This window comes from Hippichthys cyanospilos, chromosome 18, assembly GCF_059441005.1.
Source record: "Hippichthys cyanospilos isolate Australia breed blue-spotted pipefish chromosome 18, RoL_Hcya_1.0, whole genome shotgun sequence".
NCBI lineage: Eukaryota > Metazoa > Chordata > Actinopteri > Syngnathiformes > Syngnathidae > Hippichthys > Hippichthys cyanospilos.
This window is the reverse complement of record NC_142386.1, coordinates 4096395-4120143: the sequence shown is the minus strand read 5'-3', so window position 1 is coordinate 4120143 and position 23749 is coordinate 4096395. Positions and strand designations below refer to the sequence as shown.

Sequence of the window (23749 nt, the reverse complement as noted above, 5' to 3'; positions counted from 1 at the left end):
GGGAAGTCAACCATTTTGATTAGAAGCGGCCATTTTAGGTAATTTTTCCATGGGAGGTCCTTCAAAACTTGTCTCCGCTCCCCCCCCCCCCCCCCCCCCCCCCCCCCCCCCACACTGTGGCTGATGAGTTCTGTGAAGCTGACGGGCTGTGATTGGACGCATCCTGTTTTTTTTTTCCCAACTCCGTCTCCCCTGGCAACCACCAAGCTGATTCCTCGAGCGTCCTTTCATTGTGGTGCCTCCGATTGCGTTGTTGTTCAGCCAAGACAATGTGCTTTGTGGCTTTCGGCTGGGATTACACACAGCGTCACTTCACTGTGTGTGTGTGTGTGTGTGTGTGCGTTTGTGTGTGTGTGTGAGTTGCCTACAGGTGACTCATCGTACTGCAGATGACCACTCTGTGCTGCCGCTGCTGCTTGAGAATTCCTAGCTCACATTTCCCTTCCTCGTTTTTTTTTTTTCAATTTCTCCCCTCTGCTTTTCCAGTGCTGTGTTTTACGCTCTTCTATCACCATATCCTTTGTCTCTCACACACACAAACGCACATTTTCCGAATGTAGACCATCCAAAATGAACACACAATCGAAGGTGATGAGTCAGATGTTTTTCCCCTCAAAAAAGTGGAAAGACAATAACAATTTAGTACCAAGATGAGCCCATCTGTCCACACAAAGAAACAAAACAAGAACATGCACAATGTGGAGTGTCCCAATCATCAACAATGCAGTACACAAAGCCTTTTTCTCAATAAGAATCTTTCTAAATGCCCAGATTGTCCTATACAAACACAAAAGACAACAACATATACAAACCCACATAACAAACAAGTCCACACTAAGATAAGAATACACAAACACAATCTGGTCAATCCAAAATATTTACCTTGCGTCACACAAATATAGTCTGTCCATATTGTTCCATACAAGAAAACCAGCACCATGCATACACTCATACACAAGCGTGTGTGCCCCCCCACGCACATTATGGCCTGATAAAAAAAACATCTATATTTCGCCACACAAAGACTTAAAAACAAGATTTCATACACACACAATATGAACTAGCAAAAAAAAAATGTGATTTTTTTTTGCACCACACAAAGACCAAAAAACAAGATCACACACGCACACACAAAAATGTGAAAACACACACATAAAATATGAACTGGCAAGAACTGTCCATATTGCACCACACAAAGACTGCAAAACAAGATCGCACACACACATTGTGAACAGCCAAAAAATATCTATATTGCACCACACAAAGACTAAAAAACAAGATCACACACACGCGCACATAGTCTTGATTAGTTCGCCGATTCAAGCAAACACTTCCACACATTTAGTTATGGGCGGGCCGACATAAATGATGACTGAGGTTAATAAACATGTTCAGAAGATGCAATTACAAGGGAGTTATTCATTATGTGATATATTTAGTCATTTTTCCCTCATTCTTGACTTTCAATGCACGCTGAACCCCTTGAGTGCAAAATAGAAAGTCATACACGGAAATAAAACTGCCCGTTGCGTCAGCGTGAAGTCACAAAAACGGGCAAAAAATAAAATAGCTTATTTATTTATTTATTTTTATCATTATTTCTATTTTTACATGCAAATGAATGAAATAATCCTGCGGGTAAATAATCCTGTTAGATGACGCTTTTCATCGTTGGGAAAACAAGCCAAAATAGATAGATGGGCCTAATCTCAGCCGTGCACACACACGCACACGCATTTACATGGTAATTACCCCCGAGCTACTCTCGGGGTTCCCAGGGGACCCGGGGGTCTCGCAAGAGTCCCAGTTGTCCCATTGAGGAGATCATTAGCTTGGTTAGTGTAATCCACAACAAGCCCCCCGAGTGTGCGCGCGTGTGTTTTTATACGTGCGTGTGTGTTACTTGTGTGTCCATTCGTTAAGCGGCTGTTCAATGAACTCCGAGGGTCCGGCGGGGCGGGGGGAGGGGGGGGGACATTAGCTTTATTGCCTCCATCTGAGGGTCTTGTTTAGCTGCAGCTGGGATTTGAAACCCACCGGGAGCCCGCCTGATGGTTTGTGATAGCGCACTTGAATGACCCAGGAAATAGCCATGAAATTGTCACCCCCCCCCCCCCCCCCAAAAAAAAAAGAGAGACTAAGGAAAATACACTTTCAGAATGTATATTGAAAAATATAGGTGCACCATTGATTTAACAGTGAAAAAAATCTAGTGGCTTGTGCCCCCCCCCCCCCAAAAAAAATATCTATGCAATAACTAAAAATACTAATAAGACTAATAAGGAATGTACATTTTCTGATATATTGAAAATTGAAAATATGTAGGTCTAGCATAGCTATTATTGTGTTGATTTAACAGTAAAAAAAACATATATAATGACTGTTGCCCCCCCAAAAATAGCACTGAAATTGTTAAGCGCCCCCCCAAAAAAATGTATGCAATGATTCAAAAGGACATTTTTTATAGATATGTTGAAAACATATAGGTCTAGCTTCGCTATAAATTATTTAACATTAAAAAATATAGGTGATTTTTGTTGTTTATCCGGTTTATAAAAAAAAAAAAAAAACATGTATTTTTGCATGCAAAAGGAGCAGGAAGAAAATTGTTTTGCTCTTTGAAAAAACAAAAAGTCCTCTTTACTTTGTCCATTTCATCTTAAACACAGGAAATACCCTCTTATATCAAAGAAAATATTTTTTCCAGCCCTTTTTTTGCATTTTTTTGCATGGTTGTAAAATTAGGGCCTATGTAATATGTTCTACCTTTTTGCTAGTTTTTAACCCATGAAATTTCCTCGTGTACTGTAATCAAACAGAACATTTATATTTTATAAATGTATGTAAATATATATGTATTATAACTTGATAAATACATTTATTTTGTAAAAATGACAATATTTATATTGCCTCTCTCCACTTTTGGCCCCATGTGGGATCTATTATTTGATATTTTCCCTAACAAAAGGCGGCATGATCTCACCAATCAGCATCACTTTGAAATAAATGCTCAGCCTTTTTCCTGCTGTAGTTTTCTAAAGGGAACAAAACAAAGAGCTTTTTTCTTTTTTTCCTCGTTCCATCCGGCGGAGAGAAAAATGGAGCGAGGGGGACGAGAAGGGCGGCTGATTGCTCCTTTTGTTTAAGAGTGAAGCTCGCCACCTCTTGGGGGATAATTGGTGCAAGAGAAGGCTAAACGCGGGCAAACAAAAGTGAAGAAAAAACAACAACGCCGCCCATTGGCTTGGAATTTCAAGCCTTTGAAGGTTTAATGAGGCCCACATGTTTGATTTGTTGTTTCCGTTCATATTATGTTTGTAATGATTGCGCCTTTGATTATCGCCTTTAATGACTACAAGGTTAAAAAAAAAAAAAAAACATGTCCAAGGACTCTGAATTGTCTTCAACGAATGGCCTAGTCTAAATCTGTTTTCATACATGCGCATTATAAGGCGCATAGAATAGAAGCTACAGCAGTGGCTGGGCTTGCGTTATGCATCCACTGCGCAATCAGAAATTAAGAATAATGAAGATTTGTGAAAAGTACACATTGCGAACAGGATAACTCCGTGACAGTGTCAATCAAAAATTATTTTCCTCATAAAGGTGTAATATTTGGTGTTGCAGGTGTACCTAATGAAGTGTCCTATGAAGACTGGTGGGAGAAAAAATTCTACAGTATTTTCCACACTATAATGCGCACCGGATTATGATGTGCACCTTTAATGAATTGCCTCGCATTATAAGGTGCATAGAGTAGAAGCTACAGTAATGGCTGGGCTTGCATATATATGATTTGCAAGATGATTTGTGGAATGTACAAACTGAAGAACGGGAAAAAATACTTCTCGACTCCATTAAAAGACTGTTTAGATCAATTCCAAGACGAATCAAGAGTTTAAAAGAGTATAATTGGGATTCAATTAATTATTCATTTAATTTTTTTAGTCAAAAACTCACATTTTTGGTCCCCAGTTGGAGCATAAATAACAATATGCAGAGGTTGTGGGTTCGATTCAGCTTTCGGCCTTTCTGTGTGGAGTTTGCATGCTTTCCCCGTGCCCAGGTGGCTTTTTCTTCCCCAAAACATGCATGGTAGATAATAGACATATTGAACATATTTGACAATAACTCAAAACCTATCTTTATGACATGAGCCTGGGTTTATGAAAAAAAAAATGCATCACATGTGGTAGAGTGGTTGTCTCCCAGTCGAGAGGCTGCGGGTTGGATTTATGAAAACCATCATGCTACCTACATTTAGTCCCCTTTTTTTCCTCCTATTCCATTCAGTTTTCCTTGGTGATGACTCACTTTTTTCTGGGTGTGTGTCTTTTGTCACCCTAATTGACAACAAAACTGTAAAGCGGACGGCATATACAATCAAATCCGCGCATGTCGTAAACACACCACAAACGCACCACGTCCTGTGCAAACACCGATGACCTTTTTCCCCGTACAGACGCACGTCACGGCTGGCGGGAACATTGGAACGATCGCAGCTGGCTTGTCCCCAGCTTTTGTGTGTATGCGTGTGCGCATACGTCTGCTTCGTATTCCAGTCACAAGCTAGTGTCGTTCGCTCATCTCCAAAGCTAGTGTTTTGACAGTAGTTTTTCATTTGTTTTTATGTGCCAATCGGGACCTTTCCAAACACTTGCCAGTGAAGGCGGTACATGGGTGTGTCTTTGAGGTTGACAAAAAAGATGTGATTTGGGTTAATTAATGAGTAAATTGTCTAAAAATTGAAAATAAATGGAATTGAAAAAAAAATTGGACAAAATTACAACTAAATAAGCAACATTTGATTTGTGTATATTCAGGTTTTTTGTTAGTGCAACCTAAAATGTTAAACTTCAGGTGAAGCTAACCAGTTATTTCAAGTGGTTCTAAATTATAGTCCTAAATATTAATACCCCTTTCTGTGAACTTAACAGAGGGAAAAAAAATAAAAAGAAGTAACAATATTAATGCTACACTTCACCAAAAAAAAAAATAAATAAAATCATAATTCGTGTTGAGTATAGTTCCGGGGACGGGCAAAATGCGGAAGCGGGCCAGATCTAACCCAGGAGCTGTAGTTTTTGGACCAATGTCCTAAACCCTGCCCCCAGTCCCTGAACTACCCCTGAGCTTACCACTCACCAGGCGGAAATCTCCTGTCAATCAAAGTGAGACAGACGATGACACTATCAAAATGACTGATACTATTTTACTTACCATCAGTAAATGCAACAGCCATGTTACTGTTGTGTTGGCGCAGTATTCCAAAAAATCTGAGTGTAACGATCTTATTTTGAAAAAAAAATATGTTGGTGCTGCTCTAATTTCTAAACATGGAGGAATCTTCAGTGTAAATATCAAATGTTAAAATCTTATGATCCAGTGCGGCCTACGCATGAAAAAAAATTCGCTGGTGCAACTTATAGTTTGAAAAATATGGTATTTGTCTAAATGGTTTCGAAAACTTTTTTTTTTTTGTGCATTGCAGGAGGACATTTTAAAGGCACATGGCGCAGTTTTGAACGCCGTACCTTCATTCTAACCAAGCACTCCATCAAAGCATGTTTTTTTACCAGCACCGTTACCCATCTTGAAGTGCAGCAGTGGGTGTGACCCTCTCCGCAGGGCAGCGGTAAGTTGTGTGAATGTGTGTGTGTGTGTGTGTGTGTGTGTGTGGGGGGGGGGGGGGGGGGGGGCACATTTATGAGTCATCCTCTCGGAGCGCACCCCTTCCCGCTCGTGCTGAGAAGTTACTTATTTTTTTTTTGCGCTGACTCCTCTTTCCACTCCTACTGCGCGCGTAGATAAGATGGCCAGCGTGAGTCATATTGCGCTGGCAGGTGCCGAACGGCGCTCGCCGGCGTTTCGCCGAGCTTCGGAAAGGTAAAGACGGTGGAAACAAAGCTACATGGGAATGTGCGAAAGGATGGAGGGATGATGGAGGGGGGCGGGCGTGAGGGATGAAGAAAGATGGAGGGAGGGGCGGCGCTGATGCTGGCGGCCTGATGACTCATGGCGGTGCTGTGCTTTGTGCGTCACCGGTGCTGGCTGGAGGAGGAGATAGCGGGGAGAAGGTCTACGCATTTAATTACACACACTGTACACACACGCGCACGCACACACGCGCGCTAAATCATATCAATTACACTCTTTACATGCGAGCGATTTAAGCTTCCAGGTGTTTTCCTGCGTCATCGTCTTGCCCGTCAAGTGTTTGGAAAAGATACTGCCAAGTGTGCGAGGAGACAAATGAAAAGCGCTTTCATACCAGTAGCCACACGGGACTTGTGACTGGAATATGAAGCAGAGACACACACGCACACACACGCACACACGTGGAAAGGACTATCCAGCTGTGATTGTCGCGTTTGGTAATCATCAAAGACAATTTACCCATCAGTGATCCCAATGTGCGCCTTTTGGAAACGTCAAGGCAATTTTCACTTCGATTATTTTGATGAAAAGTGCATTTTTTTATTTATTTTTTTTAATACATGAGAGTTTTCCTCTGCCCTATAACGCAGTGGTTCTCAACCTTCGAAATATGTTTTCAGCCAAGTACCTCTTAACCACTGCAAAGTAATTTTGGGTTAAAAAAAATAAAATAAAATAATACATTCCATCAGTGTCTGATTTGTTCAACTTTAGACCCTTTAATTTGTATTGGTCCACAAAAAAAAATAATCAACCTAAAGCGTCCTCTTTTGGATCATAGAAGAAATCTGATGTCCAAAAATATAATAATAATAATAACATAATTATAAATAAATATTTGTCCACAGAAAAATATTCGACATAAAGAATCGGGATTTCAGTAGAGATCTCTTCACAAAAATAAAGAATGAACTTAATTGTTAATAAATATTTGTCCCCCAAAATAATATTCAGCATAAAGTGTCAGCCCTGTTGACAAAATAAATATTTATAAATAAATATTTGTCCAGAAAAATTTTGAATGTAAAGTCTCTTCTTTTGGGATCATAGTAGATTTGTGTTCACAAAAATAAATTAACTTGACAGGTAACGAGAGGTGGCACATGACAAGTTGGAATTGAATAACCTACTGAACATAAAATTTGTTTTAAATTTTATTTTTCTGAACAATTAATTAATTAATTCAATCATTATTTTTAAAGGATTTTCGCATGTTACTTTGTTTTATTTCAAATCTCACGTACCCCCTGAAGTTCCTTTAAGTACCCCCATTTGGGAAGCACTCTTTTTTTAAATCCGGTTTAGGTCTTTATAATACTCGTACAAAGACTCCAAATTGTGTTTGATGATTTTGAAAGTCATCTAAAATGCTCAAATTTGTCTTTTTGCTAGGCTCCAAATTGACGCTTCAATTGTCTTTGTTTTGCTATTGGTGAAAAACATTAAGTTGACATAATGTCTTTGAGACTGAATCATCTTTGATTTTTTTTTGAAAAACACACACGGTAATTTATACAGAAGTCAATTTCGTGCTTTACTTGACTGGCGCCGGACGATTATCCGCACTGAAGCTGAGCCGCCTGATGAAACATTCCGTTTTGGCTGCAATAGCGCATACGGCAATAATAGCAATCATGGCGCAAGCCTTGGCGGATGGACGGACGGTGTCCCGCGAGGTCCGGCACGCGCCGGCTTGTTCAAAGCTTAGCTCGCCGCTAATACCGGTTATCTCTTATCTTGTCACGCCACGCGCGCACATTCATCACCAAAGCTTCCTGCGCTCTCCCGATAGAGCCCGCTGACTTTGGGGATTGTAATAGAAAATTCTATTTCCCAGAATTCTATTAAGAGCCTAGATCAGGCGTCCCCAAACTTTTGCATCCGAAGGCCACGGTTCTCTTCTCTTGTACTTGTCACTTGTAACAAAAAGTGTCTGAACGTGAGTGTTTATTGTTTTCCAGAATGCCGCACATAACCAAATATTAATACCACTTTCTAGGTTCTTGACTGGGGAAAAAAAAATAAAAAAATAGCAATATTATTGCCGCACTTAACTAAATATTAATATGTATTTCTGGGATCTTGACTGAGGAAAAAAAAAAATAGAAATATTATTGTCACACTCAACTAAACATTACCACTTTCTGGCGTATTGAGTGTGAAAAAAATTGAAAATAAATAGCATTGTTATTGCTACACTCAACTTTATAATAATGCGGGTATTCATAGTTTTGGCGTTGATTCCATAATTTGAAAACACCCACAGTTTTTTGGCTTATGAGACAAACTGCCTCGTCGACAAAAAATAATCTCGATCGCGCGGTAAGAAAGAAAAAAACCCATAATGCATCTCTAGTATTGTTTCGGGGGCTGGGCAAAATGCGGAAACGTGCCATATTCAGCCCGCGGGCCGTAGATTGGGGACCACTGGCCTAGATGGGTACAGAAGAAAATTGTTTTGGAAAATGTGTTCTCTTTAGTTTCTGATGCACCCTTTTTCAAGAGTGACACCCATATAGACGAAAGGTGCTTTTACTCATTTATATACGAACGCATAGAAAATGTTTGTTTTTTTTTAAATGCGGTAAAAAGACCATAAAATGAAGCCTTTTAAAAGGCGAGGCAGCCGTTTGCTCCTACTTGACAGAATAGATGTTGTTAAATCATTGCTGGTTGGGATTAGAAAGTTCAGAACACTTATGCTGCAAAGCTAGTCATTGATGGCCATTAAAATACTAAAGAAAGCAAATATGTCTGGGATATAAAAAGAACTCCTTGTTTTCAAGAGCTTTTCGGGGAAAGTGTCATGTTTGTCGCAGGTGAGTGAGTCAGTCAGGTAATTTGAGCAAAACTTACTGACGAGTCACACGGTCCGCTCTCAAAAATGATGATGGTGAATGCAACGGGGTTTATAATAATAACCTTTCATGTTAGCATTGTTAGCATTCGCAACCCCAATATTACGAGGGTGGACTTAAAACGGCATAACAAGCATTTTTTTTCCACATATCTGTGTTTGTATGAAATTAATTCAAATGTGAACTAAATAATATGTCCTTTACAAAGCTTAAAATGATAATATATACCTCAAATTTGATATGGTATGCATCAGTTTGAGAGTGGATGCACAGAACATGGCAAAAATGGCACAAAAATGACGCCTAATTGCCTCTTTGTTGTCAACAATGAGGCTGAGTGGATCATTTTATTCGGCGGACGTTGATGCATTTTGATAAGGAAAAGACGGCTTGACTTGTCTCCTCCAGCCCTCGGACGTACGCTCGAACAAGCCGGCACGGATGTCGGCAGCTGGAGGGCCGAACGCCGAAGGGCAATTATTAACGTTGCGGAATAAAAACACCTCCGTCTTCTCGGTTTCTTTAGACAGTCTGCGCCGTTTCAAAGCGCGTTTTCTTCACGCTGAAACGAAATACGACAAATGGATGCAAAATGTACACGGCGCCGTCATTTTCATTAGCATCGCTAGGCAGGAATAAAAGCCTTCATGTTCTTGATTTGTATTGACAATAGCACACTGTCGACACCTACAGGTTAAGTGCGACACCTGTAAAATGGGACGGCGTTTATGCGGCCTGAAAGAAGAACAAAAGCCCCTCCCGCCCAGAAGGGTATGGTGTGAAAGTGAGTTAAATGGGCCGCCGCCCTCTCTGCAAGGTCAAGCAGCTGCCACAGTCAATGAGCCTCTTCAGTCAACAAAGCTTGGAATTAACGCAGAGCATCGCGCCCCGGTGGAGGGTGCCACGCGGAGGACGGCGTGTCATGAGGCGGGGGGCGGCGGCGAGTCGGGCGGGGGGCCCGTGACGCCATCGCCTCGTCAGGCGGATGAGTCACGGGCTGACAAACGGGAGCCCGTGGCGTCTTTTTCGGCAGATGAAGCAAAATTAGGACACGTTTCCCGCGATGCGCCCATCAGACAAGGACTTAATTAAGGTGCAATCACATCTAAGCAAATTACGCCAGCGCTGCCTGGACGGGCCGCGGTTGCGATCGCTATCAGGAATGTTGCTCAAACATGGCCCGTGAGTCACCGGCTTGGATTACCTCCCGTCTTTTCATCCTCACGCTCCCTTTTTTTTTTTTGCTACGAAACAGGAACATCACGGCAACCCGTCTAAGCTAGCCTTCCCCTCCTGCTGCTCTTTGTCCCTCGTCTGCACTCATAAACGACACAAATGACAGAAAATTGCCGGCCCCCGATGGAGGCGGCTCAAGTGCTTGCAGGTGACAGCCAGCCCCCCAACCCTTCCTCCTCTTCATCATCTTCACCCCCACCTCCCTTTGTATCTACCCTGCCCGACCACCTCCTCGCCCATCTTGGCGGTTATTCTCTCCTGTATTGCCATTATCAGCCGGTGCAGACGCCGGAACGCGAGCCCACCATTATTCCCGAAAGCCCCTTAAAGCTTTGTAACGTGCAATCTGCAACCCCGCCCGCCTCGCCACCCTTCCTTCCTCCATCCTTCCTCCATCGACCTCTCGTGACGTGGTCACCGCCATTATCTACGCCACATGACAGTGACCCCCCCCCCCACGGAATCATCATCATCATCATCTTCCTAATCACGCCGGCCCCCTTATCTCCCATCACCAAATCTGCTCTGACTCAAAGCAATTATCTCTCATTTGCCCACCGACGCCCAGCCGCCAATCACCCCCCCAAGTGGTGGGGAAAGGCGGTTGGCGTCATGGTCTGGTGAGGACAACGAACATCTACGGCGGAAAGGGGATCGGGAGGAGGCTGGGACGGCAGACCCGTGTGGGCTTTGCCGCATCATAAATGATGGGCGACGCCCACGCGGGGTGACTTCGTCTTCGTCACTTCCGAATCGCGAGGATGAGGCGGCCAACGCCGCCCAGAAGAAGGGCGTGCGGTCCTGGACAGCATCCAAAATGTGCCATGTGAGGAGGAAGAAGAGACTAAATCAATTGATTTGATCATCTAATCAACCAATGTTGATCATCAAAACCATTTAGTAACGAGTTAAATCTAAGTGAACAGTAATTAAATCATTTCAATTAAAATGTGATCAAAGACATAAGCGCGACAATTCAATTACAATTAAGTGAGTAGTTAACATAAACAGAGATAAATAATAAATGAAGGCTGTTTGTTTTCGTTTCTGATCGTTCAAAACGAATTGGATTCTTTATGATTTGACAGACAAACGGACGGATAAAGAGAAGGATGGATGTTTAGTTAATGATTTAGTTGATTCTATGATTTCAGACTGCCCCTGAAGGCGACATTTGATGGTTCGATGGATGGATGGATGAAAACTAGAAGATAAGAAGGTAAATAGGTATGTAGGTCGGTAGTTTTTTTGTTCGAGCGGTCGGTCCAAACCAGCAATGTCCTGTTATGCGCACATGGATGTTCCTCAGTGTGTCTTTTTTTTGTAGTGAATTAGTCACCTTCTTCCCTCACAGGCAAAAAAAAAAAAAAAGCTTTTCATTTTTGTTGGTACTTTCTTTCCACTTCTGCGTACAGTCTTCCCGGGTAATTGGTTCCAGGTAATTGGTTATAGATTGAAGGCCTGCGTGCTGTCCAGTCATCCCGGCGTGTCCCATTCATTCCAGCGTTTGACGTGGCGCCGGCAGGTCTCGGCGGGCCGCTGCGCCATGACGGGCTTTGTACCGCGGCTTCCCATCGAGTATAAAGCAGAACTGCTGCACTTGTTGAAGCTGGCCGGACCAGTGGTGAGTCTGGTGAAGCAGCATTTGGCACATTCTTTTTTTTTTTTTTTATGAATGTTTTCTAAAAATGTGTGGTCATGAGGCTACTACTTATTGCTTGACCTTGAGATCGGGGTTCTTGCCTACCGTGTCCATAATTCTCTTCTTATGGAAAAAAGCCTCGTGTGTTTTCCAATCTAATGTTAACTTGCGCATCTATGTAGCTTCTTTATAATTAAAATAACAATATGGCGCCCTAAATCTTTTAAGTTTAAAACAAAAATGCCTTTTTTTTTCCCCAGTTCATTTCTCAGCTGATGAGCTTCCTGATCGGATTTGTCAGTTTGGTATTTTGCGGTCACCTGGGAAAAACCGAGCTGGCCAGCGTGGCGTTAGCGATTGCGGTAGGACGTCTTGTTGCCGCGTCCCACGCAAAGATCTCACGCGGCCATTTTGCCATCAGGTGATAAATGTCTCGGGTATTTCCATCGGCAGCGGCCTGGCGTCGGCATGCGATACGCTCATATCTCAGGTATTTGTTTTATTCATACGGCGCTATCTTAAGAGCGCCGCTGTAAGCGTAAATCGCATTACGAACTTATTGTTGACGTTTTTTCCGCTCTGTCGCCGGCAGACGTACGGCGGCGGCAACCTAAAACTGGTGGGCGTGATCCTGCAGAGGAGCATCCTCATCCTGCTATTAGCCTGCTTACCCTGCTGGGCTGTCCTGCTCAATACGGAGCCACTCCTGCTGGCTGTTGGCCAGAGCGCCCAAGTCGCCAGGTTAGCATACGCGCACGTTCGTCTTTTTTATTTTTGCGCTATTTTGTTTTGCATATATGCCAAGGAAGAGGCGGGAACATCACGACACACTGCTGCGAAGGCTAACTTCAAAATAACATGTACATATTATGTAATGATGTAATCTTATATGTATTATATATAAAAATATTTATATTGATATTTATAATATAGTACGTTAAGTAATATAAAATACGTATATAAAAAAATATTCATAATACATGGACGTCAATGCAGTGGCCCTGGTGCGCTTTTATTGTGAAGTTGGCCTTCGCAGCGGTGGTTCCTACCAATTAGCTTAACGCCCCCTCGCAAAACAATTTTTATGCTCACTTCACGTCACCATCATCAAAAACAAATCATGTTCAATTGCTGTTTAAGGATGATAAGGAAGGCCCTAGTTAATTATCGTATGATAACGGCAAAAGTCTCGAATGTTCGCACTAGATGTTGACTATGTGGTGCTTTCAAATGCAGTCAGACATTTGATTTTCAAATCCCACCACACATAAAATGTCAATAACTACAACCATCTAAACAAACAGTTCTATCTTTCAATCTATAAATGAAGAATGATGGGGATCTATTCTGATTTACATTCATGCTTGACTTTTTGTCTTTGTTTTTTCAATTCTCTTTACTCCACTTTCAGGATGTCTCAGCTCTACGTCAACATCTTCATGCCGGCTTTACCCGTGAGCGCACCAGAAAAAGATGCTTTTATGCTCCGCGAATGCGAGTTATTAATAGCGGTGACGTCGTCTTCGCAGGCTGCCTTCATGTACCAGCTGCAGGGGAGGTATCTTCAGAATCAGGTGCCAGTCATCATGTCGTGGTGTCATCTACTGCTTTGCCTTTTGTGCTCCCGTCAATCAATCGGTAAATGAATGAACGCTCTCTGTGGCAGGGCATCATGTGGCCGCAGGTGATATCCGCAGGCACCGGCAACGTTTTCAATGCAATCATCAACTACGTCTTCCTGACAGTGCTGGATCTCGGGGTGGCGTGAGTACATGTGCTTCAAAGGCACGTGAGTTGTTGTTGTCAATCAGTACATGTACAGTAAATGAATACATGGACACCTTTGCTCAGGTTCCTGGTGGGGAAGTTTGATGACTCACCATGAAACGTGAACTTTTTCGGGAAATGCAGCCCTTAAATGGGCCGTTGCGTAAAAAGTCAACTTTTTGGAGCTTTTAACCATGTTCCGACGTTGATTTTTCACCCTAAACACTCCCACTTTCCTTCATTGATGCATTTCAAAGCATTCCTCGCTTGGTCTGCGCTCTCCCACCGACCCCACCCGTGCAGACGCAAACGGCTTGAAGTTCGCTTTTTTCGACAGGAGCAATTAGGAAAAGAAAAAGAAAATACACGCCGACTTTATCCCTGTCTTTTAGTTTGGTTTTGGTTCCGGAGCTGAGGAGGAGAGATTTTGCACCGAGTCGGCCAAGTACATCGCGACGTTTCATTTCTTTGCTACGGTGTTTTATCGTAGAAATGCTGAGGTGGCAAAAATGTGTGTTTGGGAGCACACAGCCGGACTTAATTCAACCGCAGGCGTAACTATTGTTATGAATACTGGGGTTCCCACATGGGAACCTCGTGAGGACGAGCGCTCAGGATGATGAATTGATGCATGTTGCGTGGCCCGCCACTTGAGCTGCAAGATGGCTTCCTGGTTACTTCCAGGTTAGAAAAAGCGATACCATAAAACTCAAATTACATCGCCAATGTGCCTAAAATAGTTTATATGTACGTCTTACACTATGGAGAGTACTTAAACCTCATGTTGTGGCACCTTTAATAGAATTTTTTTGGTTTTGTTGTCCCTCAAAATAAAGTGGATCAGCGGCTGCTAATGCCATCTCGCAGTACTACTTGATGGTGTTTTTGTTGGTGTACATGAATGTCAGGGGTCTTCACAAAGCCACTTGGAACGGTAAGTCCACAGGTGAATTTCGAATATCTCATTTACATCAGTAGCGTACTGCGCTTTGACTGAAATGAAACGCTTTCAGGTTGGTCAATTGACAGTTTGCGTGAGTGGGGTCCATTCCTGCGTCTAGCGGTGCCCAGTATGCTGATGACTTGTCTGGAGTGGTGGCTGTATGAGATTGCCAGCTTTTTGGCCGGTTTGATCAGCGAAGCGGAACTGGGAGCAGAGTCCATCCTGTACGAGCTGGCCGTCTTGGTCTTTATGGTATGATGTAATGTGTTATGAAAACATAGCATGGATGCAAATCTAGTGGGGATTTTCATGGTCGATGATTTTTTTTTTTCTCCAGCCTGGCCATTCAATTCAGTTAATTTTTTTTTTGTATTTTCAAAAATACTGCAGCATAGGAGTCAAACTCCACTCCTGGAGGCCCGGTATCCCGCATGATTTCAAAACCTCTCTTTCAAACACAACTTATTCAAATCAGTAGGATCATTTTCACGCTCCTGTACAGCTTGCTAATAAGCTAATCATTTGAATTAGGTGTGTTGGGGATAGAAAACTGAAAAACGTGCTGGATACCGGCCCTCGAGGACTGGAGTTTGACACTTATACCGTAAAGCTTCTAAAACTGTTGCTGAAATGCAGCGAGAGATAGAAAAACTTCTCGGCAGTATTTTAACAGCGCTGGTTCGTCAGTGCTCTTGTTTTGACAGACTTTTGGACAACTTTTATGTGATGTATTTTGTGAAAAAGTATCGTCCCCGCAGTTTCCGCTAAGCATTTCTGTGGCGGCCAGCGTTCGCGTGGGAAACTCTCTGGGAGCCGGGAACACCCAGCAGGCCAAGCTGTGTGGAAAGGTGTCCGTTGCATGTGCATGTAGGTCCCGCTCATCTTTACGTAGCAAAAAATGTTCAACTTTGATCAACTTGTGGTTTTCGGTTCCCGTCCGATCCAGTGTTGGTGTCGTGCTTCACCGGGACGTTCCTTGGAGTATGCCGTAACTTCATCGCTTACATTTTCACAACAGACAAGTAAGCTGTTTATCACGTCCTTGTCAGTGTCTTGCGATGCCCATAATTCCTTGCTCCTCTTTACGCCCCCAGGGACATTGTGGCCAAGGTGGCTAATGTTTTAAAGATGTACAGCATCAGCCACGTGGGCGATTCCCTGGCGGTAAAAACGGCAACATCCTCATGCACGATATTGTTGTTGTTTTTTTCACCATTTGCCTCTCCAAGGCCGTGACGGGAGGAATCGTCCGGGGTGCTGGGAAGCAATCGGTGGGTGCGGTGTGCAGCTTGGTGGGCTACTACGCGGTGGGCTTTCCCATTGGAGTGTCGCTCATGTTTCCCTTGAACTTGGGAATCTTTGGTGAGAGGATTGTTTCTAATTTTGTCATGGATTTGAATGTTTTGACAGTTTTTTATTTACCACAGGGCTGTGGGCAGGATTCCTGATTTGCGTGGCCTTGCAGTCCCTCTTTTACATCATCTATTTGTGCAAGCTTAACTGGAAAAAAGCCACAGTTGAAGTAAGTGTATATGCCAAAATATTTTTTGTTACCTGTGACTCAAAGACAATAGAGTTCCTGTCCTTATTTGAGAGACTGTCTCAAAATCTCAAAGGCTTTTATGTGATTTAAACAGTCACAATAATTAGATTGTGATGGGTCTACAGGTGCTAAAGAGCCTTTCTGTCCTCATACTGTACAAGTGATTGTCCTTATACGAGTTATTGTCTCAAAATCATTTTAGGGTTCTTCCTCTTGTGATTTGACCACCCAAAAGTCTTTTGTGATTGGTCTAAAGGTGTTAAAGACCATGTACGTGGTCGGACCAAAGGTCCATTATTTGGTTGAGTAAAATTCAAAATGAATGTTTTTTTTTTCATAATAAAAGGTCTCTATCTTTCAAAATCAAATTTGTTCTCTGACATTGTGCCTTTGTTTTGCAGGCGCTGGTACGTGCTGGAGTCCACGTTCAAGACCAAGACAAGATCTTTGTCATAGACAACAAAGGTAAGTAGATAAATACAATCCCTGAAGACATTGCGTGTGAAGGCGTAGGGGTGAATGTGAAGGAGTCTTATGAATTGGAATGGGATGGACTGATGTGGATTGTGGGAAAACTTTGCAGTGTGCGAATTATCGGAATGTTGGGAATGATCACCTCGGTGAAATCAGTGAGCTAAATGTTGTGAATGGGAAATGGGAAAGCTTTAAATATGAAATGTCAAATCTGCAATTGAAAATGAATGGCATATTTTGGGGTGTGAAAATTGCGTGAAAACTGTAAATAATTGGAATACCAAAAATACAAGCTCCCCTCACATGAATATTTGGAACGTTTTGAAATTAGAATGGCCTGAATCCGATAAATAAGAATAGAGTTGAAACGCGTCAAAAAAGTGAGCCTTCACAAAAAATATGCCTTTAAAAAAATCTGGCACTATCTCGGTTTCAGAGATAGTATAAAGCTGAAAAGTGTGTTGCTGACTGAAATCTGTCAAGCAACAAGTAACTCTCTCCCTCACAGCATGTGAGCAGCAGATGAGTACCCCCGCATGCAATCCTCCGAGCCTAGAACAACCCCAGTCGGACGGACCCGCCCCATTGTCAATCCGGCAATTGGCTCTGCGCCGCGGCCCGGCGGTACTTTTCATGGTCGCTTTCTTTGGTGTCGGAGTTTTGGTCAGCAAACTTCTGGTCACGCTGCAGCTGGACTGATTGTGAGCCAAACTGCCCATTGTGCAATATTCAGTTTCACTGTATGGAGGAATTTTTTAACTGTACTCTCTGGTCATGTGCTGCCCCCCTACCCCGTTGATTAAACAGAGTATGATACATATTAAAACTCATTCACTCCCAAAGACGTTTTATTAAGGTTTTTGTTTTTATTTTTTTGTTTTTTTAAAGGAGTTTAGACCAGGGGTCCCCAAACTTTTTCAACCGAGGGTCACATTACTCTTTTCAGATGGGGGGGCGGGGTCACTTTGTAACAAAAAGTGTGACAATCTTCGAGATGTCTGTACATGAACGTTTATTGTTTTTCAGGATGCTGCATATAACCAAATAACCCTTTCTGTGATCTTGGCTGGGAAAAATATGGAAAATAAATTGCAATATTATTGCCGCACTTCACTAAACGTTAATACCCCTTTCTGGGATCTTAGCTGGAAAAATAGTTGAGAATAAATGGCAATTATATTGTCCGCACTTAACTAAATCTTAATACCGCTTGCTGGAATCTTGACAGGGAAAGAAGTTGAAAAATAAAAAGGTATTTTATTGCTGCGCCTTACCAAATATTATTTCTGGAATCTTTACTGGGAAAAAAAATTGAGAATAAATATCAATATTATTGCCACACAACTTTTTACTGTGGAAATGCTGAGGTGGACAAAATGTGTGTTTGGGAGCACACAGCCGGGCAATCAACGTCAGAAGTAAATAATTTACCCAAGTGCGGAACTATTATGAATACGGAGTTCTCACGGGGACTGATTTGATAGAAGGAGCGAGTGTGAGAGTGATATATTTGCATCTTAATGTCAGTAAAAGGCCTGTTTTTAGTCCTGTTATCCAAGCTGTTGGGGTAGTCTTAATTAGCTGCGAGCCGTGAGTCAGGATGATGAACGGATGCATGTTGCGTGGGCCGCCGCCATTGACCTCCGTCATGAAGCGGGCAAGGCAGCCACAAGGTAAGAGGAAAAGCGAGCCGTTTGACTTGCTGCTCGGTACCATAAAACGCATATTTAATAAGAACTGAAATGTGGCAAATGTAATTTATATGCACGTATTACACTGTGGAAAGTAAATATAATGTCAGGCCCCTTTAATAAAAAAAAATGTCAATGTTAGATGTGTTGACGCATTCACTGCGAGCCCAGTAAAATCATGGTTGATGTCTGTCCACGTCAATTGCAAAGAACAAGTTAATCATCAGCTAACAGGATGAGAGTCCGCGGCGCACGATGGCGTTGAGTGCATTCCAAATCAACCTGAAATCACTTTTCCTTTCGTAGTTCATCACAACGGGCCGCATCGACCCACGCAACTTGCTATGATTGGTCCAGATTTGCCCTCCGGAGGCTGCAATCAGTCTCACACTGTGCCGCCATTACCAATAGCAAGACTGTGTGCATGTCTATGTATTGTTGGAGATGACAACAGACAGTCTAATAAACATAACCTAAAAATAAGACGCTTCAAACCTAATGTCTGACATCCTGTCTTTTGGGGCAAAACGTCTACTGTAGAGACATTTTGCGTGGGAGTCTTCTCGTGATAGACACATCTAACGCATTCCGCGTTGCCAAGTGAAATGTGACATGATTCAAGAATTCCTTTTCGTCTCAATAACTTTCTTCTCAGCTCGCTTTTTAGCCTGATGGGGGGAAAAAAGTCACAAAAAACATCAGGTAATCATTTACATGTTTACTTGTTTTTTTCATTTAACAACCCTATGCCATGTTCTGTTGGTGTTTGTTGTTGTTTTTTTTAATCTTGAGTTAACTTTGGTGTTTCTGTTCATTTCTGTTTTATGTTCTTGTTCTATGATCCTGTTTTGTGTACCTCACGTCTGTCCTTGTTAGTGTGATCATCTTGCGGGCCGGATTAAACCTCCCTATGGCCCAGATCTGGCCCCCGGGCCATATGTTTGACACCCCTGTTCTGATATTATGTGTGTGTGTGTGTGTGTGATGTGGACGTGGATGTTCAAGCACTTAAGTTTGGAGCCCAATTATCGCATTTCAGGAGCTACTCTGAAAGTGTGTGTGGAGTCTGCTGAAATTAATCAAATTTTGCAAAAGCAATCCCACGTTGATGCTTATCTCACCGCAAAATCAAGTCGCCAAATTTGTCAGTCAACTGTCGTGTAATAAATGTGACAAATATAGCAAATGTCACACGCACACACATTGTAATCACATTACAGCCGTCTAGATTGCATTTTGTCAATCTTTCATGCTAATATGCATATATTAGAGTTCCAAGTAGGCCAAGCGCTGATGTTATTGATTCGCTTAATTGTTTTTGGGCTGAAGCCGCCAATCAGATTGCGTCAATGTAATCGCTAATGTTCAACGGAGCTGACTATTCTTAATGCAGTTCACTTTGACTATCGTACATAACAAAAGCATGGGTGATTTTTAATCACAGGTCTGGGGCCCAACTGGCTCTGAATTGAAGTATTTTTTTTTAAGTATGTGTCGGTACGGACCAATACAATGGTGTTTTCATCAGAGGATTTACGCTTGGAAAAAAGTAAGATATTTACAGTAAATCCAAGTGTAAATGTAATTTTAATTTTATATGTGAACCAAGTCTCTTTTTTGTTCTTTTTAGAGTACAATGTACGCAAGGAATTTAGTGTGTACTTACAATGCTGCTGTCACCAGTCATCTCTGTGTGTTTCATGTCGTCTTTTTTTTTTTTTTTTGCTGCTGGCACGGCAATCCTTTTTATGTTCAATGTTGAACTCCCTTACCCACCATTTAGCACCAGCTACCAATAAAATAAAAAGGACACAACAGTAAAAAAAGGCCGCGTAATGGATAACCAACAACTGGGAAGTCATAAAGCCAAACTCTCCTTCCAGCGTCCTGAATAGCGACCTGGCACACACATTGTCACAGCTCATAGCTTCGGGGCCAGGCACTTGGGTGAGTTAATGCAGTTTGCTTTCTGCAATGTTGCTGACTGCTCTCACTGCTTTTTACATCCTCTACATTACAAAGCGTAAATGCTAATTATCGCTACGATACTCACTGCCACTCATGGGAGACATTTGCATTTTTTTTACTGCTAGAATTTGTATGTATGTATGTAGTATTTGGATGAGCTTTGGAAGCTCGACAAATGTACTTTTGTTCATTTTACTTGGAGCACTTTTTTTTAATGTTGATAAAAAGAAATCATAAAGAGTCTATGATTCATTGTCTTCTTTTTCTCTTACCAGGAGGGATTAAAATGGCATCCTACTGTTTCCTTGTGTTAGCGCTGTGTGCGGCACAAACGTTGTGTAAGTTGTGCACACACACATTAACACGCACACATGTATACATACTGCCTGCGTACACTGAGGAGCTAGCATTGTGCGTCAAACAGATTATTCCTCCATTATATATATATATATATATATATATATATATATATATATATATATATATATATATATATATATATATATATATATATATATATATATATATATATATATATATATATATATATATATTTTTTTTTTTTTTTTTTTTTTTAACTTTTATTTTGAAAACTGGCTGGAATCTCTTTGAATTCATTTCAGTCACTTGAGCACCAAAATCTCATCTACAAAATAAGTTAAATGAGTAAAAAACAGACGTCTTTGGAAAGGGAGAAAGGCCCTGTCAAGAGACAGGTGACGAGCTTACAACTTCACTAATGTGAAGTTCATATGTGCACTTTATATTCACTACCATTGATGACAAAATTGTCAATCATTGATTACCCCTCTCCACAATAATAATCTCTACCATTGACCCGTCCTTGGTGATACAAAGGTCGGTGACCCCTGATCTATACGGTGACGTCATCACTCATCATTCCCAAGCAAATCCTGTCTAATTTCCATCCTAAGGCATCACCATTGAGTCAGTGCCCAGCATGGACGGCGAAGGCGTCATTATGACCGAGCTGGAAAGCACCGTATCGCTGGTGTGTCTCAGCAACCGATCCGAGGATGATGAAGCCGAGTTGGTCTGGCTGAGGAACGGTGCGAGAGTTTCTCTTCGCCAGGGAAACCGTGAGGGACAAAGCGGCGTGTGTATTACGCCGGTTATCCACCAGGACAATGGCGCCACCTTCACCTGCCACCTGGGCAGCAACGCCAGCATTGAGGTCTCCGTCACGCTCAACGTCACATGTGAGTTTAGAGCCTTCAAGTTGTTTAGTGGTTTCAGTACCTCAAGTAATTATTACTTTTAGTACCTAAAATATTTAGTCAATTACTTTAGTACTTTTATTACCTAAAGTATTTGTCACCTTAGTACAGGGGTATCAAATCTAATACCCACGGGCGGGTTCTGGCCCACAAACGGGTTTAATTTGGCCCGTTCCGATCATTCGATTGTCAAATAATGTGTGTTACCTTCCTCAGATCCGCCTGAACTATCTGGATCTGAGGACGTATGGGTGGAGGATGCCTCGCCGCTGGTCCTGAGTTGCGACACCTTTGCCAACCCGCCCGTTTCCTCGCTGTGGACCCTCAACGGCAGTAGTCTCGACCTCCTCGCGGGAGGCTTCACCGTGACCGAGGACGGCTTCACTAGCCGCCTGTCTATTGGCAAAGCGGAGAAGAATAAACATGAGGGTCTCTACCGTTGCCTGGTCGACTCACCCGTCTACGGAATCCAAAGCAAGGATTTCCTGGTCGCCGTCACAGGTCTGTTCTTGAGGTGCGGACCCAACTGTTGAGTCTCCATGTCGTTGACTTTGTTATCATCCACAGAAAAGACCGTCAAGTTTCCCCTGATGCCCATCATCGCCGGTGTGGTTGTTGTTTGCCTTACGGCGATACTTGCCATTGTTTCACGCTGGAACAGAATCACAAAGGTAACATGGTTCTGATACATCATGGAGAAACGTATTTAGACACAAGCAGTGTTGGGAGCAATGCATTACATTACTGTAATGCCGTCCACTTCACCAAATAGGACCAGTAATTTGACAAACCATTTAGAGCGGGGCCATAGTAATGCGAAGTTATTGAAAAGAAAACACGCGGGGGATCGTGACTCTTCAACCTCAAGAGGTTTTGAGATTCATTAGGAGACTTAGAAATGTAAATCCATATTTACTGTAATGGTGGTGCGAGTACCGCTAATATAAAGTGATGCAATAGTCGTGTAATGCATTACATTTCAAGTACAGTAACATTATAATGTAGCTAATTACTTTGAAAGCACAGTAATAAGTCATAAATAATGAATTACAGTTTCAAAGTAACTTGTCCAACACTGGACACAAGCCATACTTTAGGTGTGCTGAGGTGTACCAAGACTTTTGTCCACATAATATCCGTAACGCCCAGCTTTTCTTTCCCAACAGTGCTGCAAGTGAAGCATCGTCATCAACTTTTTGTTCACATCTGCGGCATTAGCTTATCACAAAGGCTAAGAGAACCAGCAATGACTTTTCATCTTCGTGACAGCAGGAGAGACCCCCATTGCAACTCAATGAGACTGCCTGAAGCCAATTAGCTTAGTATGAGTCATTTTGTGGCACTCTGCAAAACGCCTTTTTATCCTAAATTGCCACTCAACAAAAGTACAAAGTTCGTAAGGCTAGTAGGGAAGGACCATCGTACTCTTTACACGTTATTGTGCTGCCTAAAAGGCTTTGTCTTTTATATTTCTCTTGCATCAAACGTGTGTTTTGTTTCTTTTATGTGCGCAATCTATTGTTTTGCCAAAATGAGAGTAAATTTATTTTTCAGTTACATGAAAGATCATTGTTTTTTTTTAATGTCTTCTTTATGTATGACATTTGAATTTAGCCAATGTTTTTATGCCTGAACTTTAACTCCTGACTCAATGATACTGATCCGTTATGGTGTTATACATTTACTTTTAATGAGACAAGCTCATCAGTGTTCAAGGCCAAGCTCACACTGCCTCTTACCCATAAAATTCAATATGGTGGTATACGTGTTCACATAAAAATGAATTGTCTAAATAGATAAAAGAAAGGTCGCAACCGTTTCTGTGTAATGGATTAACCCAAAACCAATTTTTAGAGATATACAAAGCAAAGTGGTAAAATGACAGGACCTGGTTAATATCACACAAACATTGAACCTAATACCCCACTGCACGTTGATTTCGTTAATCGCAATGTGATTTAAAATAATTGTATAAAGGCCTGTTTAAGGCTGAAGATTACTATTTTGAAGCTAAACGTTAAACTATCTTTGCCACCCTAAAAAAAAACATCCTTTCTGTTTGGGTGGTGTTTTAGGCAGGATGCGTACCCACTACAACAAAGCCTCTAGCGACATCTGCAGGTCAATTAACGAACTACCGTTCTAAACAGGATTTGTTTATTTCTGTTACCGTAATTCACGCTGTTGGTGATGATTGAAATCAAGCAATTTTTTAATAAATGTTGCATACATTTTCAACAAACGTTAAATATATTTTAGAAAATGCCAGAAGCTTACAGATGTTTTTTTGTTTGGTTTTTTTTTGCTTACATGTGAAGTGAACGAGCTAATGACGCGCTCACCGACGTCATCCGATTATGGCATTTCTTTACATTTAACTCGTTATTACAGCATACGTTAGTAAATTTCATTCTAACTGCGTCGAAGCCATATGGATTAAAAAAAAAAGTAG

At 41.9% G+C, this 23749-nt stretch overlaps 2 protein-coding genes across 14 annotated transcripts in view; both read left to right on the top strand.

Annotated features, from left to right (window-relative positions):
* The window catches only part of LOC148408553 (multidrug and toxin extrusion protein 1-like), a 37316-nt gene extending 20086 nt beyond the window's left edge, over positions 1-17230 (top strand). For 2 of the 12 annotated variants that reach the window (XM_088440854.1, XM_088440850.1), the window contains 18 exons: positions 5492-5635; positions 11186-11258; positions 11536-11655; positions 11934-12035; positions 12095-12163; positions 12266-12414; positions 13085-13127; positions 13203-13247; positions 13340-13437; positions 14277-14374; positions 14454-14635; positions 15142-15250; positions 15330-15405; positions 15478-15547; positions 15613-15745; positions 15811-15905; positions 16328-16391; positions 16909-17230. In XM_088440854.1, the coding sequence (XP_088296980.1) occupies positions 11578-11655; positions 11934-12035; positions 12095-12163; positions 12266-12414; positions 13085-13127; positions 13203-13247; positions 13340-13437; positions 14277-14374; positions 14454-14635; positions 15142-15250; positions 15330-15405; positions 15478-15547; positions 15613-15745; positions 15811-15905; positions 16328-16391; positions 16909-17099 (1602 nt within the window). In that variant the 5' untranslated portion in view covers positions 5492-5635; positions 11186-11258; positions 11536-11577 and the 3' untranslated portion in view covers positions 17100-17230. Of the gene's footprint in view, positions 1-5491; positions 5636-6005; positions 6078-9235; positions 10180-10513; positions 10858-11185; positions 11259-11446; positions 11656-11933; positions 12036-12094; positions 12164-12265; positions 12415-13084; positions 13128-13202; positions 13248-13339; positions 13438-14276; positions 14375-14453; positions 14636-15141; positions 15251-15329; positions 15406-15477; positions 15548-15612; positions 15746-15810; positions 15906-16327; positions 16392-16908 lie in introns of those variants that run through there. The other 10 variants (XM_088440858.1, XM_088440857.1, XM_088440852.1 and 7 more) reach the window with 10 other exon arrangements.
* A 148-nt stretch (positions 17231-17378) lies between these two features.
* On the top strand, positions 17379-22855 carry tmigd1 (transmembrane and immunoglobulin domain containing 1). Of its 2 annotated transcripts, XM_088440866.1 has the most exons (6): positions 17379-20038; positions 20335-20397; positions 20995-21279; positions 21514-21798; positions 21865-21968; positions 22464-22852. In XM_088440866.1, exons 2-6 carry the CDS (start codon positions 20346-20348, stop codon positions 22473-22475), a joined length of 738 nt encoding a protein of 245 aa, XP_088296992.1. In that variant the 5' UTR covers positions 17379-20038; positions 20335-20345; the 3' UTR covers positions 22476-22852. The 2 variants fall into 2 exon arrangements, with proteins under 2 accessions (XP_088296992.1, XP_088296991.1); XM_088440865.1 differs by having other exon boundaries at positions 17379-20397; positions 22464-22855.
* Positions 22856-23749: the final 894 nt, after the last annotated feature.

Coding starts and splice junctions, on each gene's coding strand:
- tmigd1 (XM_088440865.1), top strand. CDS start 20,235: ATGTACTTTTGTTCATTTTACTTGGAGCACTTTTTTTTAATGTTGATA. Junction 21,280..21,513: donor CGTCACGCTCAACGTCACAT/GTGAGTTTAGAG, acceptor TACCTTCCTCAG/ATCCGCCTGAACTATCTGGA. Junction 21,799..21,864: donor TTTCCTGGTCGCCGTCACAG/GTCTGTTCTTGA, acceptor TATCATCCACAG/AAAAGACCGTCAAGTTTCCC.